Source organism: Indicator indicator, chromosome Z (assembly GCF_027791375.1).
Source record: "Indicator indicator isolate 239-I01 chromosome Z, UM_Iind_1.1, whole genome shotgun sequence".
Taxonomy (NCBI): Eukaryota; Metazoa; Chordata; class Aves; order Piciformes; family Indicatoridae; genus Indicator; species Indicator indicator.
Window position 1 is genome coordinate 22,753,898 of NC_072053.1, and position 25,402 is coordinate 22,779,299.

General features: G+C 42.0%; 2 protein-coding genes across 2 annotated transcripts in view; one reads left to right on the top strand and one right to left on the bottom strand.

Moving 5' to 3' along the window:
* The first annotated feature begins 1,577 nt into the window (after positions 1-1,577).
* PTGER4 (prostaglandin E receptor 4) lies at positions 1,578-10,703 on the top strand. The gene is made up of 2 exons (XM_054398084.1): positions 1,578-2,423; positions 10,110-10,703. Exons 1-2 carry the CDS (start codon positions 1,593-1,595, stop codon positions 10,701-10,703), a joined length of 1,425 nt encoding a protein of 474 aa, XP_054254059.1. The 5' UTR covers positions 1,578-1,592.
* A 7,859-nt stretch (positions 10,704-18,562) lies between these two features.
* The window catches only part of TTC33 (tetratricopeptide repeat domain 33), a 39,321-nt gene continuing 32,481 nt past the window's right edge, over positions 18,563-25,402 (bottom strand). Inside the window, exon 5 of the mRNA XM_054397960.1 lies at positions 18,563-19,262. Within this exon, the coding sequence (XP_054253935.1) occupies positions 18,912-19,262 (351 nt within the window). The 3' untranslated portion in view covers positions 18,563-18,911. The remainder of the gene's footprint in view (positions 19,263-25,402) is intronic.

The window sequence follows — 25,402 nt, forward strand, 5'->3', positions numbered from 1 at the left end:
CTGTGGTAGAAAAACCCATGCATGCTCCTGTTGTGGTAATAGGTTTTTGCGGCCGTTTCTGAACTAGGGACTCCACAATTACCACTGGAGTGAAACTCACCACACACGCAACACATAGGAAGTGTCTGCTGTCCCTCCATCAGCCTATCTGAAGACTGAACTATAAACCGTGAGGCTTTGCCAGTATGTGTAACCCTGTTTCCAATTCATACCTGATTGTCTCATGTCAAGACAAAACAAGTTCTTGAAACAAACACACAAACACTTCCCTCAAACGTACACACCTCCTTCCTGTATTTAGTAACCTCGCTAACATAGGCCAGATACAAGCAGTACATCTGGAGATCTCTTCGGCAGCGGGAGACACCAGTCCTGCTTGTCTGATGCAAAAACATCCACTGCCAGCTTTGCTGCACCTGTGCTTATCTTCGTGAGAAACGTCCTGGCCGCATTCTCTCCCAGATGCTACTTGTGAATCAGCAGCCAGTGAAACGGCTACGGGGCACCAGCCCCTTCCTTCCCAGAGACAAGATGGTGACACAAGACCACCCGCAGCGCCAGGCTGCGCCCCGCTGAGCCTGGGACCCCTTCCAGGGTCCCGCGCTGCAATATGGCGGACCTGACCTGACCTGCGCCAAGCCCCGCTAAACACGGCTCCCTCAAGGCGCCGACCACCAGCGCTCCTTCGCACCCCATCCATTACAACCGAGGGACGGGCCCTAGGGAAGGACGGCCAAGCGGGCGCTGCGTGAACAGGTGGCGCGGGCTCAGGCTGTGCCAGCCGTCCACACACCATCCCCCCCACTCACGGCCACCGCATCCTCCTGCCACCGCCCCGCCTCACCCACTGAGCAGCCCCGGGCGGAGGCGCCCAGCCCCGCGCAACTTGCCCTCCACGGCGCGGCCAATGGGACACGAAGAGGGCGGGGAGGAGCGGCAGGAGCTACCCTCGCCGCCTCCGCCCTCCGCGGCGAAACTCGGCGGGAGCGCAGCGGAAAGTTAGACGGCGCCCGCGCCCCGCCACGAACCGCACAGGCGCAAGGGGATGAGCGGCAGCCACCACCGCGCTCCGCACTTGCCCGCACCGCCCCCGGGGGCACTTGAAGCCGCCGTCCGCCTGCTCAGGGCCACACCAGAGCAGCGCTGATCCCTCCGCGACGTCGGTGCGAGTGGCGGTGAGGAGGCTCCGCTCCCCTCGGCGCCGCGCTCGCGCCGCCCCGATCCCCCTCCGGGCTGGGCGTCGGAGCTCTGCGGTCTGCGCGGGGAAGTCGGCGGCAGGAAGAGGTAGCCTCGGCTCCTCGCTTGTAGTCGGTCGCTGCCGGACGGCACCTTCGGCTACTTTTTAGGACTTTTGGTTTTCTTTTTTTTTTTTTTTTTTTTAAACTAAAGCACATCATCTTTTTCTTTTTTTTTTTTTTTTTTGTTGTTTGTTTGTTTGTTTGGGTTTTTTTCCCCTATTTAAAATTTCTTCCTCATTTGAGTTTTTATTTTCTCGCTAGATTACCCCTCCCCTCCTTTACTCAGCCGGTCTGCCTTGCCTTTTTGGACTCGTTCTTGCCTTCGCACAACTGCCCAGCGGCAGCGTGGGCATCATGTCTTTCAACCCCACTATCATGCCACCTGCGAACGTCTCTGCCAACGGGACTGCCAGTGGGGCCGAGGGCGGGAAGCCCCCCACTATCCCCACCGTCATGTTCATCTTCGGCGTGGTGGGCAACCTCATAGCCATTGTGGTGCTCTGCAAGTCTAGGAAGGAGCAGAAGGAAACCACTTTCTACACGCTGGTCTGTGGGCTGGCGGTCACTGATCTGTTGGGGACCTGTTTGGTGAGTCCAGTCACTATTGCCACTTACCTGCAGAACCGCTGGCCAGGAGGACCAGCGCTGTGTGAGTACAGCTCCTTCATCCTCCTCTTCTTTGGACTTTCTGGCCTCAGCATTATCTGTGCTATGTCTATAGAGAGGTACCTGGCCATCAATCATGCCTATTTCTACAACCATTATGTAGACAAGAAGCTGGCAGGGCTCACGCTCTTTGCCATCTATGCTTCTAATGTGCTGTTCTGCGCCCTCCCCAGTATGGGGCTTGGCAAGTCTACCTTGCAGTACCCTTACACTTGGTGTTTCATAGACTGGCGAGCAAAGGAGGCCACCCATGCAGCATATTCCTACATGTATGCCGGCTTCAGCTCCTTCCTGATCATGGTCACCGTGATCTGCAATATCCTGGTGTGCGTGGCTCTCATTCGCATGCACCGCCAATTCATGCGACGCACATCCTTGGGGACAGACACTACCTCCAGCCGCTTATCTGACTTTCGCAGACGCCGGAGCTTCCGTCGGATGGCCGGAGCAGAAATCCAGATGGTTATTCTGCTCATTGCCACTTCCCTGGTGGTGGTCATCTGCTCCATTCCTCTGGTGGTGAGTAACATTGTGCAACCCTTCTTCTTTTCCGTCACCCCCACCACTGAGTCTTCTCCTCCTACTCTCTACTTGTAGGACAGACTCATATGTAGCTGGTGCTGCAAACTGTTAGAACAACTTAGAGGCTGTTAGCATGTACACATGGTGAAAGTTGCGTTGATTTATACTTGTAAGAAAAGAAACGCGCTTATCCCAGGTCCTGGGCTCCTTTTTGGTTAAATACAAGCACAAAAAACATTCTCAGTATTTTTTATGCTGTTCAGCTGGAATCTACACAGCAAAAATAGTACCAAGAGCTAAGGGCACTTTCTAAAGTTCACTTCCAAAAATCAGTTTGTAATGAGTGAGGGTTTTAGTCTGGTTTGCATTTCTGGATGTTTATTGTGTTTTTAAATGGTGCATGCTGTTACTGAGAGGTACAGCCATCATTTTTGTTAGGACAAAGCTTCGTTTACCTGGTATCAGCAACATGCACAGTGCTCTACACTCAAAACCTGAGCCAAGCTTTCCCTCCTGAGGCAGACTTGCCTGCTATCTCTGAGCTAGATCCCATACAGACATCCTTCCAGCAGCTCCCTGCTGTGGACGTCCAACCTGGTTGATTCTGTGATTCTGTGAAGGAGTAAACTTGGTGGAACCACCTGTCAGTGTAATGCTCAGTTAAATTAGAGTTGGAGGAATCTGGCCCGCATAAACGTAGAGATCATACTGAACTGCTAAACAACATTACCACTAACCATTCGCTAATTTTCTGAAATGACTGATACAATTAGTGTCATTAAATTGAATATGCAGGCTCCACTTAATTCTATTCTTCAACCTTATCTCCAAGGAAGAAAAAGGAAAGAAAACAACAAAAAATAGCCTACCAAAATCCACTAGCTGGAGGCTTAGCACTTGTTTGCCACCCACCAAAATAGAGCTTGGCAAACTTCTCTCCGCTGGCTCAGAGACATTAAACAAATACCTGGCTTGCCTTACTTGCCGTGTTCTAAGACACAGCCAAGCAGTGGTTGTCAGAAAGTGTTTGGGGAAGGATTGTTTTAAGGGAGTTTACTGTCAGTACGGTGATCCTTCTGTCACATGTGAAATACAGGTGGCCAGCTGGGGATGCAAAACAAATAGTGTATACCATGGTCAGGGAATTTAAAGAAGTACCTGTGAACAAGACTCCAGAGGTCAGCAGGTCCATCACCCTACTTCAGAGGAGCTATAATCCTAAGGTCTGGCCAGTTTTGCCACATTACTAACATAAACAGGAACCGGTGAAGTGTAGCTGTGCTGGAGCACCAGCATCCTAGCTGTTGTTGAAGGCTGTCTCCTGTTCCTCGGTGTTACCACTTTGTTCTGTCGTGGCATGATCAAGCACAGTGTCATGTGTTCATTGCATGACATCTGAAGGACGTTAAGAGGTGCTGAGCTGCATGCGGGGTGTCTCTGGGAGGTGCACATGCATCAGATGTGGGACCTCTGCACAACCTGCCTTACAGTCCTGCTCCAGAAACTGCCGTGGTAAGACGACTTGCTGCACTGGGAGGCATAGTCGTGGAGTGGGCAAAACCTTGACGGTATTGTAGGTTGACAGTACTTAAGCTGATTAATCTAGTATTAAAACAACTACTTCACAAAAGAACAATACTGTGTTTTCAAAAGAGATGCTGGTAAACGCAGAGAATATGTTCTGGGAATTAAATACAGGGCTGTAATGTGATACAGCATATCAGCTGATGGATTTAAGCAGTTTCATGAAAAAGCTAAACCTTGTCCTGTGGTGGTGCAGTTAGGGGATAGCTGAGAAGTACGAATATGAAATGAAATTGTTCATAGCCTAGGTGGCCTTTTACAGAATATTAAAAAGTAAAATCAAGAGAGAAGGGTTAGCAGAAAGGGAACTGGATTGTTGACAGCTAAAAGTTAATGAAGCTGGGTGAAGCAAAGAGTTTATTATTTAAACAGTAGCTAGTGAAAAACTTGTGCATGGCAGAAGGTATGTGAAGGTGATGAAGTTGTGTAGCTTTCTCAGACCTTTATTTCACTGCTTATAAAGGGACAGTATTGCCTTGAGATTGTTCACATTTAGTTCTTCCCTTTTAAAGCAATACAGTTGAGGTAAGAGAACTGTCATTTCATTAAATGGATGACTAAGGAAAAAAGCTTTCTTTAAAAAATCAGCAACCACATATCTGTGCATCATCAAAGTCTCCACTGCGGTTTAACTTCTTCATTGTAAAGCAGCTTTTTTAACTCATTTGCCTTCTCCTGTGGGAATAAGCTATATCCATATGTGCCTTTTGTTGTGCCATGATGTACTGCAGTGTATGCCACTGTATTAATCCCTGTGGTTGCATATAGAATGAGCTTAAGAATTGAGAGATAAACTCAGAGCAGTGATGCCCTTATGCTATAAATCTCTAGAAAGAGCCACTAGCAGAGATAGCCTACTAATACAGATGTACATATTCATGACTCAGGAAATTTACGAAGACCTGACTGAGGTAGAGGCTCTTCTAAGAGGACAGCCTGGCAGTCATCAAGAACATGGAAGCGGTAAGGTAGTGCTAGCAGGAAGATTCAGATACACAAAGTAGGCTCAAAGGGTACTTTGTGACTTACATTTTCTGGTGAACTGACTTCCTACTGATTATTCCAACCGAATAAACCATTACTTAAAGTAAAGCAACTTCTGAAAGGGAGACATAAACCATTTTAGAACAAACACTTTCACAACATAATAAAATAGGCAGAGGCAATCCTGCAGGCTACATTTATTAGGGTTTGACAAAAAGATGTTGTCTTAAAATACTAAATATCCCTGAATTAATATGAAAAGGCTTGTCTTGATTTAACAAGTGGTTAAAGCACAGCAAGCTGAGTCACAGAGAACAGCAGTCCTTAATAATGGGATGTTCCAGCACTCAGTTTACAAATAAGGTTGTTTAGTGTCTTAATGATTAATTAATAAGATTGGCAAAATTTTACAGTGACAACAACTGCTGTAGCAAAATTGTGGGTTATTGTGTAAGACACTGAATGCACTTGACAAAAGTGAAGGCTGATCAAATTTATCAAAGAAAGAAAAGCTGAAGGAAAAACAGTAGTGAAAGTCGACTTCAGATATAACCTGATGTGTTCTCAAAGTGCAAAAAGTGATGTCAAAGACATGAAGAAGAATCTGACAATAGTTTAAAAATTAAATAAGGAAAATACATGATTTGTGTGCTGACTCTTGGCTGCACTCCACACTGGTTATCTCATCTTTTAAAATACTGCACGTGTTTTGAAAATAGAACTGGATAGAGTTACAAGTAGGGAATAAGTTATGCTAGGAGGAATTTATCAAGAATAGAATAGAAATTACTATCTGGTCTTTAAAAAAACTCAAGACACTCAAGAGAAATAGGCGTACACTACTCAAAGTCTGTTACTCACTTCAGCAGTCTGTGAGATACTCTTAGGAGTTTTGACTGCATAATCGTTTTCTGATCCTGACCACTGAGCATTTTTGTTAAATGACAGTGGAGTGGAAAAAAAAAGTTTTAGGGTGTCCATCTGGGTGATCACATGAAATAATCAGGTGTTTCTAACTTAATGTTTAATTGATTTTAAAGTTTGGATTTTCTTTGGGCTTGGTTGGTTTTGACTTTTCTCTTTAAGTATCAGAGCTGTCTGCAGCCAACAGCAAGGTAGTAGACGTGATTTCTGAATAATGGAGTAGACATAGAGCAGATAACCAAGCCCTTGAAGGGCAAAGGTTATTGGCTTGTAGAGCTGAAAAACTTGTTCCTGCTTACTAATGTACATTTTTAAAATTTACCCTAGTATGTGGGGAGAGTTTGAGGGCAGGTGGAAGTTAAGACAATTAACCAGTGTGACTGTAATTATACAAGTCATTTTATAGTACTGCATAAGATTAGAAATCGTGATTTGCCTTGTGTAGTTAGTGAAAAGGAAAATAGCAAACAGCACAAGGACTCTGATCCTACAAGTATCTATCGTGAGCATAAACTCAACATACCTTGGAGCTATGCGCTTCTTAACACAATTGCAAACAAGCTGCTAGTGCTTTTAAGAGTATTTTCCTGAATTCTACAGCTACAAAGCTAAAGTACAAAACTTACTCTTCTGAATTTTGAATTGTTCGAGTTTGCTGCTTTCTTTAATTAGGATTTCAAAATGGACAAATTCAAGCATCAGGTTAGCTTAGTAGTGGATTCCAATTGGCACTTGGCACTTACTTAGAAGACGTGAGGCAGTATCCTTTACCATGCTACCTGCTCCAGCAGAAGACCTGTAGCCAAAACAGGGTACATCTCTTGCCGTTCTTGTAGAGGATAGACAGGTAAATGTTGTCTCACCATAATGAAAATAAATGATAAAACTGACATTCCAACACTGGCATTCAACCTTAACCTAATTGTAATTCAGACGTAATCCCAGCAATAGGTCTGAATCGATAAATATGTTTCATATTCTGGAAGGCTTCTAATAAAAGACCTTCTGGGAAGTAGAAACAGTTTTGTACAGTGCAAAGTTTTCATTAAATAGGTCTATGTTATGAATTTTATGTGCCACACATCTATCAAAAGGAAATAAAGCATACAGAGCCAATATAGAGCACTGTGCCATTAGTGGCTGTCCTTTTCAACCACAGAGTCAGATTTAAAGACATTTTTGTATTTACATGAAGTCTGTCAGTTAAAGAAAGGTGAAATTTCACATGCTGCTTATCAAAAGAACAATCCCTCTGTTAAATCACTGGTGTCTAACTATATAGCTCCAAATTGGGAAAAAAAAAAAAAAGTCAGGTCTCCCAAGGTGGACTGTGTACTTCTTCAGCTCTCTTCAATGTGTGCCTTCTGGTTCTGTAATCTGGGTGAATTTATCAGCAAATACACCTGTCACACCTCTAATCTTCCCAGTAATGACATTTGGTTGTATGAGCTGGTGCAAGGCCTCCACTCCCTCAACACCACGCTTTGAACTCCTGGCTCTCCGTGCTGGTACCTGTCCAATGATCTACTTGTAAAATAGAATGACCAGCACTTGCAGTCTCTCCAGCTGTCTTACCCCTGCATAGAGAAATCTCAGTACAGAAAGGGGTACTTGCAAAGAAACGTTGTTGTGGCACAAGTTAAATACCCCGGTGAAATCTGACCTTTGTATAGTTATACATTTGATCTCATACCATTTTGGAGGGGAAAAAAAAAATCTCAAACAAGTGGTCAAAACAGTTTTCAACTCAAGACAATGTCGCGTCAGTTCATTGTTCAGCCTCCCAGGCTCCTGAATCCCAGCTGCCGCGCTCCGCGTGCAGCGCCGGTGTCGCTCCTAGCGGCTTTACTAGCACGGGGCCAGTCACTGGAGCCACGGAAGCCCTCTCCGCCTGCGAAACCCCTCAGCACTTGCCAAGTTCCCTCGCCCGCCGCCGCCAGCAGCCCGCGGCCTCCCCCCGAGCCTGCGGAGCCGCCGGCTGATGCCCCAGTGCCCCCAGGCAGCCCGCGGCCGCCCCTCGGCGCGCGACGTCGCGAGGGCGGGACGCGCACGCCACCTAGCGGCGTACTCGCGGCAGGTGTCCTCGAGCCAGCGTCGCGACCACCAGCAAGTGGCAGGAGGTTTTAACTGAAGTGTTCCTCAGGGCTCGTCAGTGACCATCAGCCAAGGTGCAGGAGCTGACAAATTCTGACCCCTGGGACCACTTGTCTTTTCTCAAACAGTGATATATGAGGACATCAGATAGAAGGCCAATACAAAGTAATAGTGGAAAAAATGTAAAACAAGAAAAGCTTAGAAAAGAAAACCACATAAAAATAAGTGCTATATGCAAGTACTTTAATTGCATATTTGGCTTAACAGAAAAATAAAGTCAATAAGCTAGCTGCCAAAAACACATCTGCAGTGTTAGGAATCATTAGGAAGGTAACTGGCTCGTTATATTGCTGCATAAATGCAAGATTTGAATTCTGTGGGCAAGTCTGGTTACTTATAAACCTGGAGAAGAGTACTTTTAAAATACAGGCAATCATAGATTTGCAAGTTGATTTGAGAGAGACTGTATGCAAAGGATTTATGAAGAGGGACTCTGCATTAGTTTGAACATACATCACTGAGATTTGGAGCACATTCAGTCTCTGAATCCTGACAAGCCAAATGCCACCACACTACCCTACTGCAGGAAAACTTCTCCAAACATAATTGTGACATTTTTTTACCAGACCATGATGGCTTTGCATGCAGAACTTCTAATAAAAGGGCTGTTCTACACTGGCTCATTTATTTAAATCTTGTCTGCAACCTCCTAGCTAGGCAAGAACTGTTTCATTTCAAGGAAGAAAGACCAAGCTTTTTAAAAAATCATAATTTTGCTCAGATGAGAAGATAATGAAGGGATTTATGTTGACTTATCTCAAGAAATCTAAAGAAAACACCATGTTCCATTATCAGTCCCTTTCAGTGGCTTTCCTTAGCCTTCCTATAACTGGTCACTGCATAGGTCATCCTGAAATGGAGAATAGCCATTTGAGACCGATCAACATAGCTCCTACAATGCCATCGTCCTTAGTGACACTGGCAAGATCACAGAATCACAGAATATTAGAGGTTGGAAGGGACCTCCAGAGATTGAGTCCAACCCCCCTGCTAAAAGTAAGATCATCTAGGGTAGTCTGCATAGGAATGTATTCGGGTGGGTTTTGAAAGTCTCCAGAGAAGGAGACAACTTACTAACAGAGAAGAAGATAAGAACTTACTAACTAGCATTTACAAAAGTAGCTTCTAAATCAAAAAAGGGACTAGGTTACTGTTTTTTTCACTTAGATTCAAAAGATGGCATTTCTGTGTAGAAGACAGAATCCTTTAGTCTTAAATTTTGTGCATGATAAACGAAGATTTCCAATTACAGTCATCTCATGCAGCACCTTCAACATCTTAAATTCTTGACCACTTTAGTATTTTTGTGCTTTTGTAGCTAGAACCACAATGCTGTCTTATGTAGGAGCAGAACACTCTAGTCCAGTGCTGAAATCATTATCTCATCATCTAAACCCTTCCTTTTTTTTTTTTTAAATTACATTGCTTTTTTGCAAATCATGCTGCAGCAAGCAAGCAGTTGAGAGTATACAGACAATTCCAGAATGGATAGGTGCCAACAAAATGCATTTCTAAATATGGGAATCAACAGCTTTGGACTTGTTTATAGAGTCTACTGTACTTGGATTATAATCTGACTTTCAATTTGTTTCCAAACAAACAATTGACCTTTGCTGGAGGAACTGATTGTCCAATCTTCTCAGTCAAGTATCTCTTTGAAGGCAGCATAAGACTTTGAGGTATTCCAAGGAAGCAGGATACAGGCCTACAGCTTTGCTGCTGAGTTCTATCAGTGAAAAGGAATTTTTAAAAATACCGGCCAAAAATTGGAGGTTCAAGGATTAGCTAACAGGGGAATGAGAAAAGGAAAAAAAAATCCTACCTCTAACAGGGCAAATTTACAGTAGATTAATTTATCTGATTTTTTTTATCCGTTTCCACAAATACACTCATGGCTGACAGAGATGCCTGGTTTTGCCAGCCTTTTCTCTTGTAGCTTGCAGCAGCAAACCTAGATCTCTGCTACAAAATGTGACCTTTGATTTCATGATGTAATTGTATACTTGTGTCTTTTTCTTCCCTCATCTCCTTGGGTAGGTCCGTGTCTTCGTGAACCAGCTCTACCAGCCAGAATCGGTGAGGGATGTGAGGCAAAACCCTGATCTGCAAGCCATCCGCATTGCCTCAGTGAACCCTATTTTAGACCCATGGGTCTACATTCTCCTCCGCAAGACTGTACTCAGCAAAGCCATTGAGAAGATCAAATGCCTCTTCTGCCGCATTGGAGGGGCTCGGAGACAGCACTCAGGGGGCAATTTCAACTGTGTGGATGGTCGCAGAACCTCCTCCGGTATGTCAAGTCAGTCACCCTCCTTCATCTCCCGTGAGCTAAGGGAGATCAGCAGCACTTCACAAACACTGCTCTATCCTCCAGAGTTAAGTGAAAGCAGTGTTGGGGGTCGTGTGCTGCTTCCAGGCCCCAGTGCTAGCTTGGCTCAGTCTGACACCACATCAGTAAGGACACTGCGTAGCTCGGAGACCTCAGACTCCTCACAGGGACAGGACTCGGAGAGCGTCTGCCTGGTGAATGAAATCAGGTCTGGTGGTGGGGCCAGCTCCACACCCAAGGGCAGCCCCCTCCAGGTCACCTTTCCCACAGAGACACTGAATTTATCTGAAAAGTGTATATAGATAGCCAAGAAAGGCATCGACCCTGGGGATACTTCCTGATACATTGGAAAAACTGGTGCAATACATAGGTGTACTGCCTATTGGAGGGGTGAAGGGTTCAGCTGTGCTCCAAAGGGCTGTTTTTCTCTTGCCACGTGATGGGTCCATTTCTTTTAGACTACTGAGGACTGTGTGGAACCAACACTGCACTTGGGCCCTGTCATCAGAAGTGCTAGAAGGCAGATCTAATGGGACTGGAAACATGAACGGCCTTGTCCTGTTTTGGGAGACAGGAGAGGTACTGGGCCTTTGGGAATAGAAAGACCCATCACTTTATTTGTTCTTGCTTTCTTTCCCTTTCCAAATCTGGTAGAACTGTTTTCTCTCCCCATGGCTGCTCAACTATCCTAAGTTTAAGCTTCTAGTACTAGAGCTGAATGTGAGGCAGCTGCTAGGAACTGGACACAGCTATTCTGAGAGCTGCGTGGGGGTAGGATTTTAAAGTGTCTCACTAAAGCATGAAAATGTGAATTTTTACCATTGTGTGTATATATATATATATATCAGAATGGAAAATATTTAAAAGTGTATTCTTCTCTATGAGAAGGTTTTTTATTAATACAAGGTATATAGAAATGATTGCCAGCCTCCTCTTCTCCCAGTATTTCCTGCTGATAAGACATTCTTGGTTTAGATTTATTGTACATGCTAGATTCACAGCTGGTAAGGTAATTCTCTAGCTGAGAATACATAAGCACTTTCAGAGTGAAATGGGAATATATGCGCTAGTAAGAGAGAAAAACACATCCTTTCAGCTAATAATATTCCTTTTCAGTATATGTACATATTAAAAAGCCAGATTTTATTTATGTGCTGGGAATGTTTCTCTGTATAGCACATCTGTGCCTCTCTGAGTACTTTGGCCCACAGTCTGCACACTTAAGCACACAATTATCATCGCCCACCAGAGCAGTCCCACTGCCGCCAGGGAGAATCCATCCATGTAAAGTTAAGGATGTACAGAAGTGCTTTCAGTATCAGGGCCTAAACCTATCAACCCCTGGTTACTAGTCTTAATATTCACTTTAGTTAAAACATCACTGATGTAGTAAAGGTATTTTTTTTCCTAACATTTATAATTTTACTTTAAATAGTAAATAGAACTTTATGGCTGTGTAATCTGATACTCCATCAAATAAATGTACAAAACTATGGAAGCAGAATCTTCATCCAAAAGTATACATGATATAAAACCATATCCTGGTCTTGAAGTCACTGAGAATCATTTGTTCCTAGAGTTGTAATGGCAAACACATCACCAAAAAAAGCTGTTAACCACTGACAAAAAGGAATTTTGTGTTTTATGTTGTAAGGGTTAGATCTTGTTCCAGAAACAGTTTGTCAAAATAATTATGTACAGATATTCAGAGAATGTTTTGTCAAATACTAAGCATGTTATGCTACTTAAAGTGTTTTCATGTGAATGCTTTATTGTAATGAAAATCTTGAGCCTTATGTTGATATGTTTAAGCAGTTGTACTGACCAAAGTAATTTTGGGGATCACAATTAAATGGAAATGTTCTGCTTGATCTCAGATGTTTATATGAGTGCCATTCAGTGCCAACTCCTCACCTTAAGAAGCCTAATATCTTGGAACACTCTGCACTTAGCTACTGTCAAAACATACTTTGTCCAGTAAGTTTCCAAAACACCACAGCATAGTCACCATCAGCAAGAGGCAGCCATCCTCAAAATTTTCCCCAAGAGCACTGACACAGAGCTAAAAATTTTTTATGCAAGTAAACAGAAATCAAAGACATTTTCCTGTAACATGGGAGCAGCTGAATTCATTTGCTTTGACACACGTAGAAAGAAAAATTAATCTCTACCCAAGCCAATTTTCCACCACTTAGCTGAAGAACAGTATTACTCAAGTTCGCACTGCAGCTACAGATGATCTACCTTAATTCTTTGCAATTAAACCACTTAACTATAATCTGTTGTTTACTAGTGACCAACAAATAAAATATACTCATCATACTTCCCAGGACAGGAAATAGTACCTGGCAGAGTGGGAAGGTGGAATCTGCACCTGTTGCAATACTGGACCACACCTTCACAGCTGGCCCAAAGCAGCACACCAGTGTTGTTCATCCTCTATGCAATGACAGTGACAGAGTTAGTATCAATAGTGTGGAATAAGTATTGAAATAAGGGCTTATAATTTTAAGAGTCTATAAGTGTTACTTTATTGATATTATGTTTTTATTACTTCTTGTCATTGCTGATGAGAAATACATGTGACCTAGTAAAGCATTAAGCAAGAACAGACCACCTTAAGAAGATGACCACCTAGTTTTCCTTAGCAAAGACACACCATAAGCCTGAGGTGTTCCTTCTGCCCACAATGTTACTGGTGTGTCAGAAGAGGACAGGACTCAGGGCACACATCACTGACAGAACTCCCTCTGTAGAGAACTCAAAAGATTCCCAACCAGTCCACAAAGTCTCCTGAGTAGTACTGGATTTGACTGCCACAAATCAATGGCAGTACACAAAGATAACTAGGGAGCCCCTTCTCCTGCATCATAATACAGACCAGCGTTCAGTAGCCTGGCTGAAAGGACTAGGCAGGTGTGCCTTGTTTTAGGGTGACAGACTGTCACACTCCTTTACCTGCCTGACAGTCTCAGTCAGCTTTGGTGCCTTTCATGCTGACCACATAAACATTATTGAATTAACTTCCTCAGCCACCCTGAGAATAACAAGTCTTGTAAATTAGTATTACAAATTTGTAAAGATTATTATGCCACATGGAAGTTAAAATATTGTTTTCCTGTTGGGTATTATGAGTAGGTTCCATACATATGATAGGGCTCCTCTTCCTGCAGAAATGGATTTGGGGGTGCTGACGGATGAGAAGCTGGCCATAAGCAGACAGTGTGTACTTGCAGCCTAGAAGGCAAATTGCATGCTGGGCTGCATCAAAAGAAGCATGACTAGCAGATTTGAGTAAGGTGATTCTGCCACTTTGCTCTGATAAGATCTCACCTGGAGTACTGTGTCCAGGTCTGCAGCCCTCAATACAGGAAGGACACAGAGCTGATGGAGTGGGTCCAGAGGAGGGCCACAAAGGTAACTGGGAGCTGGAGCACCTCTGCTATAAAGACAGGCTAAGGGAGTAGGGGTTGTTCAGCCAGGGAGATGTAATAGTCACCTTCCAGTATACCTGAAGGGAGCCTGTAAGAAGGCTGGAGACTGTTTACAAAGGCCTGTGGTGATTGGATGAGGGGCAATGGTTTCTAACTAGAGAAGAGTAGATTTAGATTGGATGTTAGCAACAAGTTCTTTACCATGAAAGTGGTTGCCCAGGCAGGTGGTTGAGACCCCATCCCTGGAGCTATTCAAGGTGAGGCTTGACAGGACACTGGGCAACCTGATCTAGTTGAGGATGTCCCTACTTACTGCAGAGGGGGTTGGACTACATCACCTTCAGAAGTTCCTTCGAACCCAAACCACTCTATGACTCTATGATCCTGTGTAATAGCTCCCTTACAGCCCTGGTCCCCAGAAATTTGTATTGAAACAGTCTGTCTTCCACATCTGCATCCACCTTCGCCAGTCCTCTTGTGTTCACAGAAACTGCACTAATTTGCCATACCAGAATTCTATCTCCCTGACTCTGTCCTGCTAGCCCTGTGGCTGGCAGTCCCACTTCCTCACTTCAGCAGCATGTCCTGCCCACACGTCCCAGACCGCTGTCTCACAGGGGCCTTTCCATCCAGAAGTACTCCTAAACCTCCCACCTCTGTATCAGGTTCTAAATCCCAGTCCTAACTCAGTTTAAGGCCCTGTCCTGTGGCACACCTTGGAGGATATACCCACCACAGGCAGGATGACAGTCAGTATCAATGAGGCACTGGTTTCTTTGAACACTTGTAAATGTATTATTGATCAGAGATTCAAATTAAAGTTAGCATTGCAATTGAGCCCAGGTTTACAGGATATACTGACAGAGGGCTTGGACTGTAATGGTGGGTTGTAGGATGCTGCTCTAAATCAAACTCGTTCATCTCTGCTGTCTGCAATGCTAACACTGCCTAACCCAGATTTGTGCTATAGGTGCGATGCCAAAGCACTAACAAAATCAGTGCAACCCACTATCTTCAAATGACACCAGCCATCATCCTAACCAAGAAACTTTTCTAAAAGGTTCTTGCTCCTAGACACAGCTACAAATCTGTTCTACTTAAAGCACATCTACTGTGAGGGCTACCTCTCCTGCTAGGCCTGGACTTGCCAATTTTATGGACCTGCAAATCAACTGAGGTCTAAATCATCGGCCTTCTGAACCCAAATAGTAAACCCATTCCACCACCTTTAATCTTTCCCCTTTATAATTTACCCTCAGATATCTTAGAGTTGTACCTCTTAGAAAATCAACACTCAATACCAGCCCAGCACATCTGTCAAGATCCAGATCTGTCAAGATCCATGCTCATAAGCTGCTCCTGCTTCTAAATTAGCCCTCTCTCGGGAGATACAGGATAAGGACTCAAATCAAGAACATGATGTTCACATGATACTGACCTGCAATAAATACACACTGTCTGTAACCTGCAAATAAACCAAGCCCACATGCTTCTGTTTTCCTGTGCCCCAGTCCAAACTATGTTTATAGCTTATAGCTATAGTTTCATAGCTATTGTATAGTTTTACAGATATTGTATAGTTTTATAGATATTGTATGTCCTCAAAATAATTGCAGAGAGCACTTGCCCTCAATACTAGTTCTGAACTCCTTCTTCTTGGTTTTTAAGTCTGGGGGCACTTACCTTGTATGGCCAAATAACTTTCCAACACTACCTCTCTAATTTTGATCCTCCACACCAACAGATATTCGACAACTTTCAGAAACTAGAAAACTAGAGGAAACTGATACATTTGTTTTTTTCCCTTCCATAACTATTTTTAAAATGCAATCTAAAACCAATCATAAGAAGAACATAGAATGTTGGAGCAAGTCCAGAGGGTCACAAGGATGACTGAAGGGTTAGAGGCATCTCTGGTATAAGGACAGGCTGAGGGAGCTGGGGTTGTTCAGCCTGGAGAAGAGAGGACTCTGGTGGGACCTTACAGCTGCCTTCCAGTACCTGAAGGGAGCCTACAGGAAATCTAGAGATTTCCTGTACAAATATCTGAGGGGTGGGTGTCAAGTGGAGGGGGCCAGGCTCTTTTTGATGGTTCACAGTGATAAGACAAGGAACAATGGGTTCAAACTTGAACACAGAAGATTTCACCTCAATATGAGGAGAAACTTCTTTACAGTGAGGATGACAGAGCACTGGAACAGGCTGCCCAGGGAGGTTGTGGAGTCTCCTTCTCTAGAGGCTTTCAAAACCCACCTGGATGCATTCCTGTGCAGACTACCCTAAGTGATCCTGCTTTGACTTGATGATCTCCTGAGGTCCCTTCCAGGCTCTGATACACTATGATACTGTGATACTTTTTTCAAGTATGTCTAGTGACAGGACAAGGGCAAATCAGGTTTTAAGCTGAGGAGAGCAGGTTTAGACTGGATCTTCGGAAGTAGTTTTTCAGAACGAGGGTGGTGAGACTCTGCAGTAGGTTGCCCAGAGTGGTTGTGGATGCCCCCTCCCTGGAGGTATTTAAGACTAGACTGAATGAGGCCTTGAGCAACCAAGTCTAGGTGAGAGGTGTCCTGCCTATGGCAAGGGGTTGGAGCAGACGATCTCTGAGGTCCCTTCTAACCTAAGCCATTCTATGATTTTATGATCAATTAGGGTATTATCAAATTAGAGTCATTGTTATCTGATTCATAATATTTTACCCTCTAGTATCGTTAGAATAATATTTTTAAGTTTTTCAGAGATATTTATCTCCATCTGTAAGAGTGAAATTCATCTGCCCTGTATCAGCATTTGATGTTAATTGCCAGTCAGTTAACCTTCTGCTTCATTTGTAGTCAGTGGAAATAATTAGGCATCCTGGGAGGCTGATTCAGCTTTCTAAGATACTTACCTAACACAAAGCATATGAATGGTACTCTGAGGCTGTGTATTTCTTTGCACCAGCTATAAAGAGGTTCAGAAGGGAAAAAAATATTTAAATGTTTAATTGCAGACTTAAGGAAAATTAATCCACCTAATCTACTGTTGAGGTTTCCCCTTTAATGACACTGAAACACTTCAGTGTTCTACTACATGTTGCCTCATGGAAGGCAAACACAAAGAAGCTACTGCAGCCACTGCCACTAGTGACAATGAAGAACAATAAAAACAAATTCCTGATGACAAAGGGGGACTGTGCTTCACAGATACCCTAGTTTTCGTATGAAAAGCTTTCTCCTTTGAGTTCCTCTCATTGGGATACCCCTGAGAAGTTTAAAAGTACTGAGCACTCTTTTTGCCAAGATGTCTTTTTTCTTCTTACTGTAATACATTAACATATTCACTAGAGACAGAAGTCAACTGATTAGATAAGTAACATTTTAAAAAGGTCAGTGGTAACCCTTATTCTTGTTATAACCAAAAGAACAAACAAGCATCACTAAGTATTTTACTTGAAAAAAAATCCATTTCCATACATGCAGAACACAGCATGCTGCATAAAAAGCAATGTTTAAATCATCAGGTTTTGAACTTCTTTCCGGTTTCAGAAGAGCAGTGTTACGAGAACTTACCTGCTCTACAGTGCTTTACAAAACACTACTGTCCGGACAATATCTAGAATTGATAAGCTAATCTAATCAGAACACATTTAGTACAAGGGATGGAAACAACCAACCCTTGAACTCTGCATGGCCATTCTGTCTGGTGCTGTAGATGCATACCTCTCCACAGGTTTGGGCCAGCAGCGCTGAAGACAGTAAAAATTTTGTGAATCATTTAAGCGGGAACAGAGTCTGTGATAATATATACCTCTGAAAGGAGGGAGGCAGTCCTTCCTGTATGACTAAATATGGAACAGTAGTGTAAGTATGAAATGCAAAGAAAGATATCATGTTGGATTATAGCAAAGCTCCTGCAAAATGAAAACATACTTTACAGCTTCTCAGACGTTCCCCTTCCTAGCCAAAGAATGTCTCATCTTGAGTAAATCTGTCCAAATCCTTCCCATGCTGACTCTTCCTTATGGCTGAATAGACTGTATTATTTAAGTTGTTAGGAAAAACAAGATTAAGAAATTATTCAACTGAAACAGTTTAAACAGTCTACCAAACCAATTCTTAATGAAATGCCTATTTAGTAAGCATTTTAGATCTATTTCTGAACTGAATGAGTAAATAAGCATGTGGCATGGTGATAGTGATTATGTTTCTTATCATTTTTTAGTCACTGTCATAATTATTGTTTTGAATACTCAAGAGACATTAAAAAGTGTAAATATTGTGTGTGTGCTCCTGCACAGATATCAAAATCTGTATATATACAAAAATATATTCAGGAAGAATCTTGCAGAAATTAATTAAAACTTAGTAAACCACAACATAACAATTGAGCTTTCAAAAAGGGGTAATTAATTTTTTTCAAAGACTGCAAGTGTTCTCTCAAAATTATTCAGATGAAAAAATGATGTGAGAAATAATTTTTCTGTGATACAACTTCTATTGCAAAAATCACTATGCTTCTTCAGCAACATGATTTCCTTTATAAATAACTTGACTACAAAACAAATGCTGTATCTACCACACACATGAGCAAAGTAATAATCCATCTCTGCTTCATAGGAAACTTACCATTAGAAAAAGTAATCTTAATGAAAATAAATACTTCTGATAACAGAGATCACATTAAAATATACAAGAAATTTAATGCTAATGAATAGACACTGAAATATATATTTTTTAAATCCCCTTTTTTAAAACAGTTTAAATAAAAGCTTGTTAATTACTGGGAAAATGTAGACATTAACTTGTAAAATTATGAAATATATGAAGATGAAGGCTGCTGTTAGACTACAGTTAAGCATTTTAACATTACATTTGTTTGTAAGATTTTTAGAAGCAACTCTCGGCTTTCTTCTCCAAAAATATGGATGGAACAATTTAGGTCACTGCTTTTTCAATTGCCAAAAGAAAATAACTTAAATTCTTTAGCTTTTGCAGGCTCTCCCACTGCTTTAAAGAAAAACTCCAAACCAAAGCAAGCCCCATACAATAAATAACAGTAGTTTTTAAAAAGGCGTTAACAACCCAAACGGGTGCCCTATCGAGCTCTGATGAAAAGGGTTTCATCAGGAGCTGTAGGACAATTCTCCTTCTCAGTAACAGTCTGTACTGTGCCTGAAGCAGACACGATCACTGCCGTTTTAGCTGCTGACAGAGCTTTCTCCTTCTCTGCGATGGCAGCACAGACTGCCACAATTTCATCACTTTCAAAATCATATTCTGGGAGTGAATCTTCTACAAGCTCTTTTTCTTTTGACAGTGGTTGCACTGCCTCAGCCTTTGTTGCCTTCTGCTGTTCATGTAGTTTTCTTGCCCAGGAAAGGTCTTCTTTCCATACTTCAGGGTTCATTGGAAAGATGTGCAAGGACACCTGGAAACTTCGGATTGCCTATAAAGAGAACAGGGACACCCAAGGATTGGACACTTCAAAGGCTAAATCCTTCATTACAGAAATTACAAACAATAACAACAACAACAAAAATGTTCAACATTCAAGCAAAGACACAAGCAATTCTACTCCAGTCTGTCTTCGATGGAACAATCCTCCCTCAGCTGTTAAGTTCAGTAACAGTGATAACTGCAAACAGCTGTGGTAGTTTTAGGCTTTAAAATTTTCTGGAGATCTTGAACAGAAAGTAGTAAAATGTAAATAAATCATCACTGGATGTAAAAACAAAAGTTCTAAACAATCCCATTGGACAGGTATCTAGCATAAGAATTAGTTTGGTAAACAATCTTTCGCTCTTTTGGCTTCCGTCATGGTAGGGCCATGACATGGCCCAGTACAAACCCAGGCAGGCCTTAAGATGTCTAGAAAATGTACCTTTCTCTCCCCTCCTTCCTGCAGAAAAACAGGGCAATGCAGGAAAAAGAAGAAAGGGGACAGGATTCCTGCCTGTCTGGTAAACAAGATGTTTATCTGGGGTGAGAGCATGTGAGCTGACCACTGTTCCCCCAGAAACAAGGTCCTTGCTTCTGCCTTTCATGGTTATAGCCTGGCAGAACGCCTTTCCATTGGGCAGCTATACATTAGCTCATCCAGAACCTGGGATAAAGCCACAAGCCATACACATGCAAGCCGGAGAAGTAACGAGCCTAGAAGCCAGATCCACCTAGCCTGCTTCCTCTTGCTACTAGAATCGTGCCGTGCCTCAGTTCACCCAGAAACCAAGCAAGCGCCTGTCGCCAAGAGCATTGTTAACTGCCCACTGTCTGCTGAAGCCAGATCAGCCTGGGACCATGCAGTAAACTCTAACCCAGCAGCAGCAGCATCCCCGTGTGGGTAAAATTAGCTGTGAGTAAATAATTCACTGCCCTTTGGGACAGCAATGAGCCCTTGTGGCCAAGAAGGCCAATGGGATCCTGGGATCCATTAAGAGGAGTGTGTCCAGCAGATCAAGGGAGGCTCTTCCCCCTCTATTCTGCCCTGGTGAGACGTCACCTGGAATATTGCATTTAGTTTTGGGCTCCCCAGTTCAAGAGCGACAGGGATCTGCTGGAGGGAGTCCAGTGGAGAGCTACCAGGATGATGAAGGGACTGGAGCATGTGTCCTATGAGTCTGAGAGACTTGGGGCTGTTTAGTCTGGAGAAGAGAAGACTGAGAGGGGAATTTAATAAATGTTTATAAATATCTGAGAGCTGGGTGTCAAGAGGGAGGGGACAGGCTCTTCTCAGTTGCACCCCGTGGTAGGACTAGGGCTAATGGATATAAACTACAGCACAGGAGGTTCCACCTCAACGTAAATGGGAACTTTTTCACTGTGAGGGTCACAGAGCACTGGAACAGGCTGTCCAGAGAGGTTGTGGAGTTTCCTTCTCTGGAGACTTTCAAGACCCATCTGGATGTGTTCCTGTGTGACCTGTGCTAGATTATATGATCTTATAAGATCTTCGGAGGTCCCTTCCAACCCCTAATATCCTGTGATCGTGTGATCATAACAATAACAATAATAATGATGGTAATAAATAATTATAACAATGATAATGATAATAATAATAACAACAACATAATAGTTATTGTTGTTGCTGTTACATTTATTTATAAAAATACCACACAAAGGCAGCTTCTAAGCTTATCAAATGTTACTTTGTTTTTCATTATTATGTTGAATATTGCTTATTGTGCATGAACATATAGAGACGGGCTTTAATTTCATGGAAAGCTTAAAATCAGGTGACCCTTGTTTATATCTAGTAATTAACAAAAATAGAAGAGCATTTATTATTTCCTTTTAGCTCATTTATCTCTGGAAATCAAAAACTCACAAAGTTGACTAAAACTACACTGTTTTGCAAGAATTAAACTTCACTCTGCCTTCTGTTTAGAGTTCAGCATGCTTCTACACTTCAGAGCTGGCTGTGGACCAATAGTAAAATATTTTGATTTTTTTTTTTATCCTGGACCTGAAAGGCTGCCTATTGCAACAGCATTTATACTGCTAGTGTAATCAGCATTTCTTAAATCTGATTTGTATCTTTTCTCCGCTGAGTTCATGTCATATGGAGTTTGTGTATTATTCTGTGCCAGCAGAAAGATGAATTAGCAGTTTACTTCAATGAAGATGAAAAGTTGTGATTTTTCAGATTAATTTGCATACTTTAGGTCGTTATAAATTACAACAGAATATGGCATTTGATGTTCATTCATGTCTTTAAAGTCTTTATATTAATGCGTTGCTAGAACTCCTTCCAAATACAATCCAAATCCTTATCACTTTTTTCCCACCTCAAAGGAAGGCTTCTGTACATTGTAACACTCCCTGCACCCCTTCTTACCCCACTGGACGCAAAGGGACAAATGAAAGAGCTGAGAGATGTTAGAACTTAGCCAAAACAATGCAGCCAAGGTCAAGCAGAAACCAGCACAGCACAAAGTTAGTATCTCCCAGAGTGAAGAAGCTGTTGTGGTTGAGGGGGGAATTATTAATTATTTACCCTCACAACAATAATAAACAATATGGCAAACGGGTATTAATAAAAATATTAGTAACCCTTTATTAATATGAAATATGCCAAAACTTGTTGAATAGGATCGTTGTATGGTTGGAATATACATTTACAATGGGAATATGCAGTCTTAGGGCAAAATACAAACTATTTTATGCAAATTAGGAGGCAACAACTTGGAAAGAGAAGGTCCCCGAGAGCAGATAGCACTTGATTACAGCAGGGGGAGGCTCGATAAGAACCTTTAAACCTGTAGTCTTAAGAGACCCTTCATGTCAGACCTATGAAATTTTAAATCTATATATTGTCACATATCTGCTTTTGCTTCTGTAACGAAGACTACTATAAAATGTACTGCAAGACATTCTCATTTGCTGAATTAAAAATACAAATTCTTCTACTATTGTAAAATATTCTACATCTCACTGTAGGATATTCTGCAGCAAACAATCTCTCATTTGTCCCATGAGTAGAATCTTTTCTGCTGGTTTGCAGAAACATTAAATGCGAAGGACAACCTTGATCAGACTACGCTGTTTATAATATGCTTTTATAACACATCAACGTGGTAACTTTTACTATAATAGTGACCCCTAAAAAACAGGTAAAGGAGCATTTTAAGAGATAATGCAGTTCACATCTGCCCCTAAGGTTTGTATTAGGCCTTTAAGTCACATCTAACAGACACCATCTGACTTATTTCAAAGGATGTCCACCAGTGAAGATACATGTGTACAAGTAAACTTTTCTTATGTTTAATGATCCTCAAATATGGATTACTTCTAGCAGAATCCAACATAATACTTGGGAGTAGTGGTGGATGAAAAGCCAGACATGGGCTGACAATGTGCACTCACAGCCCAGGCAGCCTACCAAATCCTGGGCTGCACCAAAAGAAGCATGGCCAGAAGGTGAAGGGAAGTGATTCTGTGCCCTCTTTTGAGCACAGTGCCCACCTGAGCACTACACCATCTCATTTCCTCCTCACAATGTTTACTGCCTGTCTGCCCTTATCCCTCAGTGAGTACCCCTGCATGCTCTTCAGAAGTCACAGCTTCATGCTGCCTCTAATACACAGATCTCTACACTATACTCTAGATGCATGGACATAATCCAGGATACTGAGGAAACAAGAAAAAATCTCTCCCATCCTAGAAATTAACATATTTAGCTCAAGAAAATAAGGCCTGAAGTGATATGAATGCTCTTAACTTGTGAATCATGAAAATCCAGGAGGGTGGAAAACTTTTACCTATTACCAAATCATACTGCTAAAATTATTACGAATTATTTTAAAAATAATGGTAGCACAACTTTTTCCCAGTTCATCACATGCTCCACATCTGCTTTAGCTAACACTACGTTACAAGAATGTTAAGAAGATGGACTTCATGATGGCTAAAACCTTAAAAGTTCTGAGCATCTGGCAAGAGTAGCTTACAGGGGATGCCAGTCCTCTCTCTCTCTCTCTCTATCTCAGGAAATGCTTGCAAGAACTGAGTACACTTGGCAGAAATTAAGTAGAAAGGGCATTTAAACTATCGGAGACTTGCTGGCCCTTTATTTTCCTGGCTGAAAATAAAAATCACCTCTGAGTAGAAGATATTTTCATGCATTAAAAAACATCATTAGGTGGGTTATCAGAATATATTTATGAATTCCAACAGTGGTCAAAAAATAAAATAAAATTAAACTATCATGAGATGGAAACTGCAGAAGCAAGAGCTGACTGCTTTTCAATGAAAAGCCTTCCAACAGTTCCCTTTCGATTACCAAAATATTTACGTGTCTGCACATTAACATTCTGAAAAATCCTCTCAGAATAAGTGATGCCAATTAGTTGAATTCCAGTAAAATGCAGTAACTCCTGTCTTTGCTAGTACATAACTCCCATCATTATTATGTAAGAGGCCTAAAAGCGTTTCTTTCTAGAGAAACGAAAGGGCTGATCTGATGATCATCTTGTCAAGATCTCATTCCTTCTACAAAATGTAGTATCACAGTTGAAGACTGCTGTACCACTACTTACTTACTAACAGTAACGTGAACTACATCCTTCAAGGCATCAAACAAAAAGCATGCACGATCCATTCATATTTACACACCTGCCCAGTTAACTTTGTAATCCCCAATACTCCAGATTTCACACAGGGACCCCAACCCACAATGAGGGAATTCACAGAATAGTTGAGGTTTTTTTGGGACCTTTTGAGTGCATCTGAGCCTACTCCTTGCTCAAACAGGGCCATCTGGAGCTGGCTCCATGACCATGTCTAGATGTCTTAGGAATTTCTCCCAGGTGGGAGACTCAGTCACTTTCAGTTGGTTTGTTAGGGATTTTAAATGCTGTTTTTCAAACTGATGAAATTGTCACTGCTTATCATCACCAACACAGTAAATGTCATTAGTAAACATAAACATTTACAATTAAATGAGAGAAATTGTGCATGCCCCAACTACATGTCTATAGTTTCTATGTTTACGTTGCAAGGTTTACTCCAGTGTGCTTTTCCAAACTGATTTGTAAAATTTAAGGAATTTCTACTTTTACAGAAATAAAGTTTGCCTGCATTTAATTACCATGGAATTACCCTATGTAGTAAAAAGAACAAAGAGCTTTTATAAAAGCTAAATAAATAGAAACTAATTTATCTCACTCTGTCTCAAGTTTGACAAAACCAAAATTAAACTTTTTTTTTTTCATAAGAAATTGATATACTCTGCAGCTCATAATATAAATTAGATTTGTTCGGAAGCTGTATTTTAGACATGAGAAACTTGGAATTAAGATACAGTAAATTGTCTTTTTCCAAAGAAAAAGTGCATAATTCATTACAAACTCATAAAAATATTTTGAACAGATCATTTGACAGGATGTGGGTAGTGAAGACAGATATCAGTGGGGAAGAAATGAAACAAAGAAACTGAAACTACACTTGAGAAGGGCAGTAGTTCCTAAATCTTACAGAAAAAGCCCTTTATGACATTTATGTCATATTAACTTTTATTTGTAACAAACATAATGCAGTGAAAAATTAGAAAATCATGGTAATGAAAGGTCCTGAGTTCCACTAGGATAAAGTAAATTTTCTTCACAAGAATTTAGGAGGGGGGACACACCCAGGATAGCTATCTGAGCCAGACAGTTGGATATTTGATATCACACTATATAAGGAGAAGGCTTTTGGCACACAGCAAGTGTCAAGTGTTGGCAGTGTCCGGTGAACCATTCACATTTTGTGTCACTTCCATTATGTTTTACTTTATTATTATTGTTATTCCTGCTCCTGGAGCACCTTGATGATAACTTCTTGAGACAAGAAACAGACACCCCTACTGGATCTGTTGGTCACCAGTGCAGGCGAGTTCATCAAGCTCGTCAAGACTGGAGGCAGCCTGGCCTGCAGTGATCATTTGCTGGTGGAATTCACAGTACTAGGGGAACACAAATCAGTCAAGGAATATAGAAGGGACCCTGAATTTCAGAAAAGCAAACTTTCAGGGAGTTAGTCAATCGGAAACCCTGGGAAATGGTTCTCAAAGACAAGGGAACAGAACGGAGCTGGCAAATCCTTAAGGAC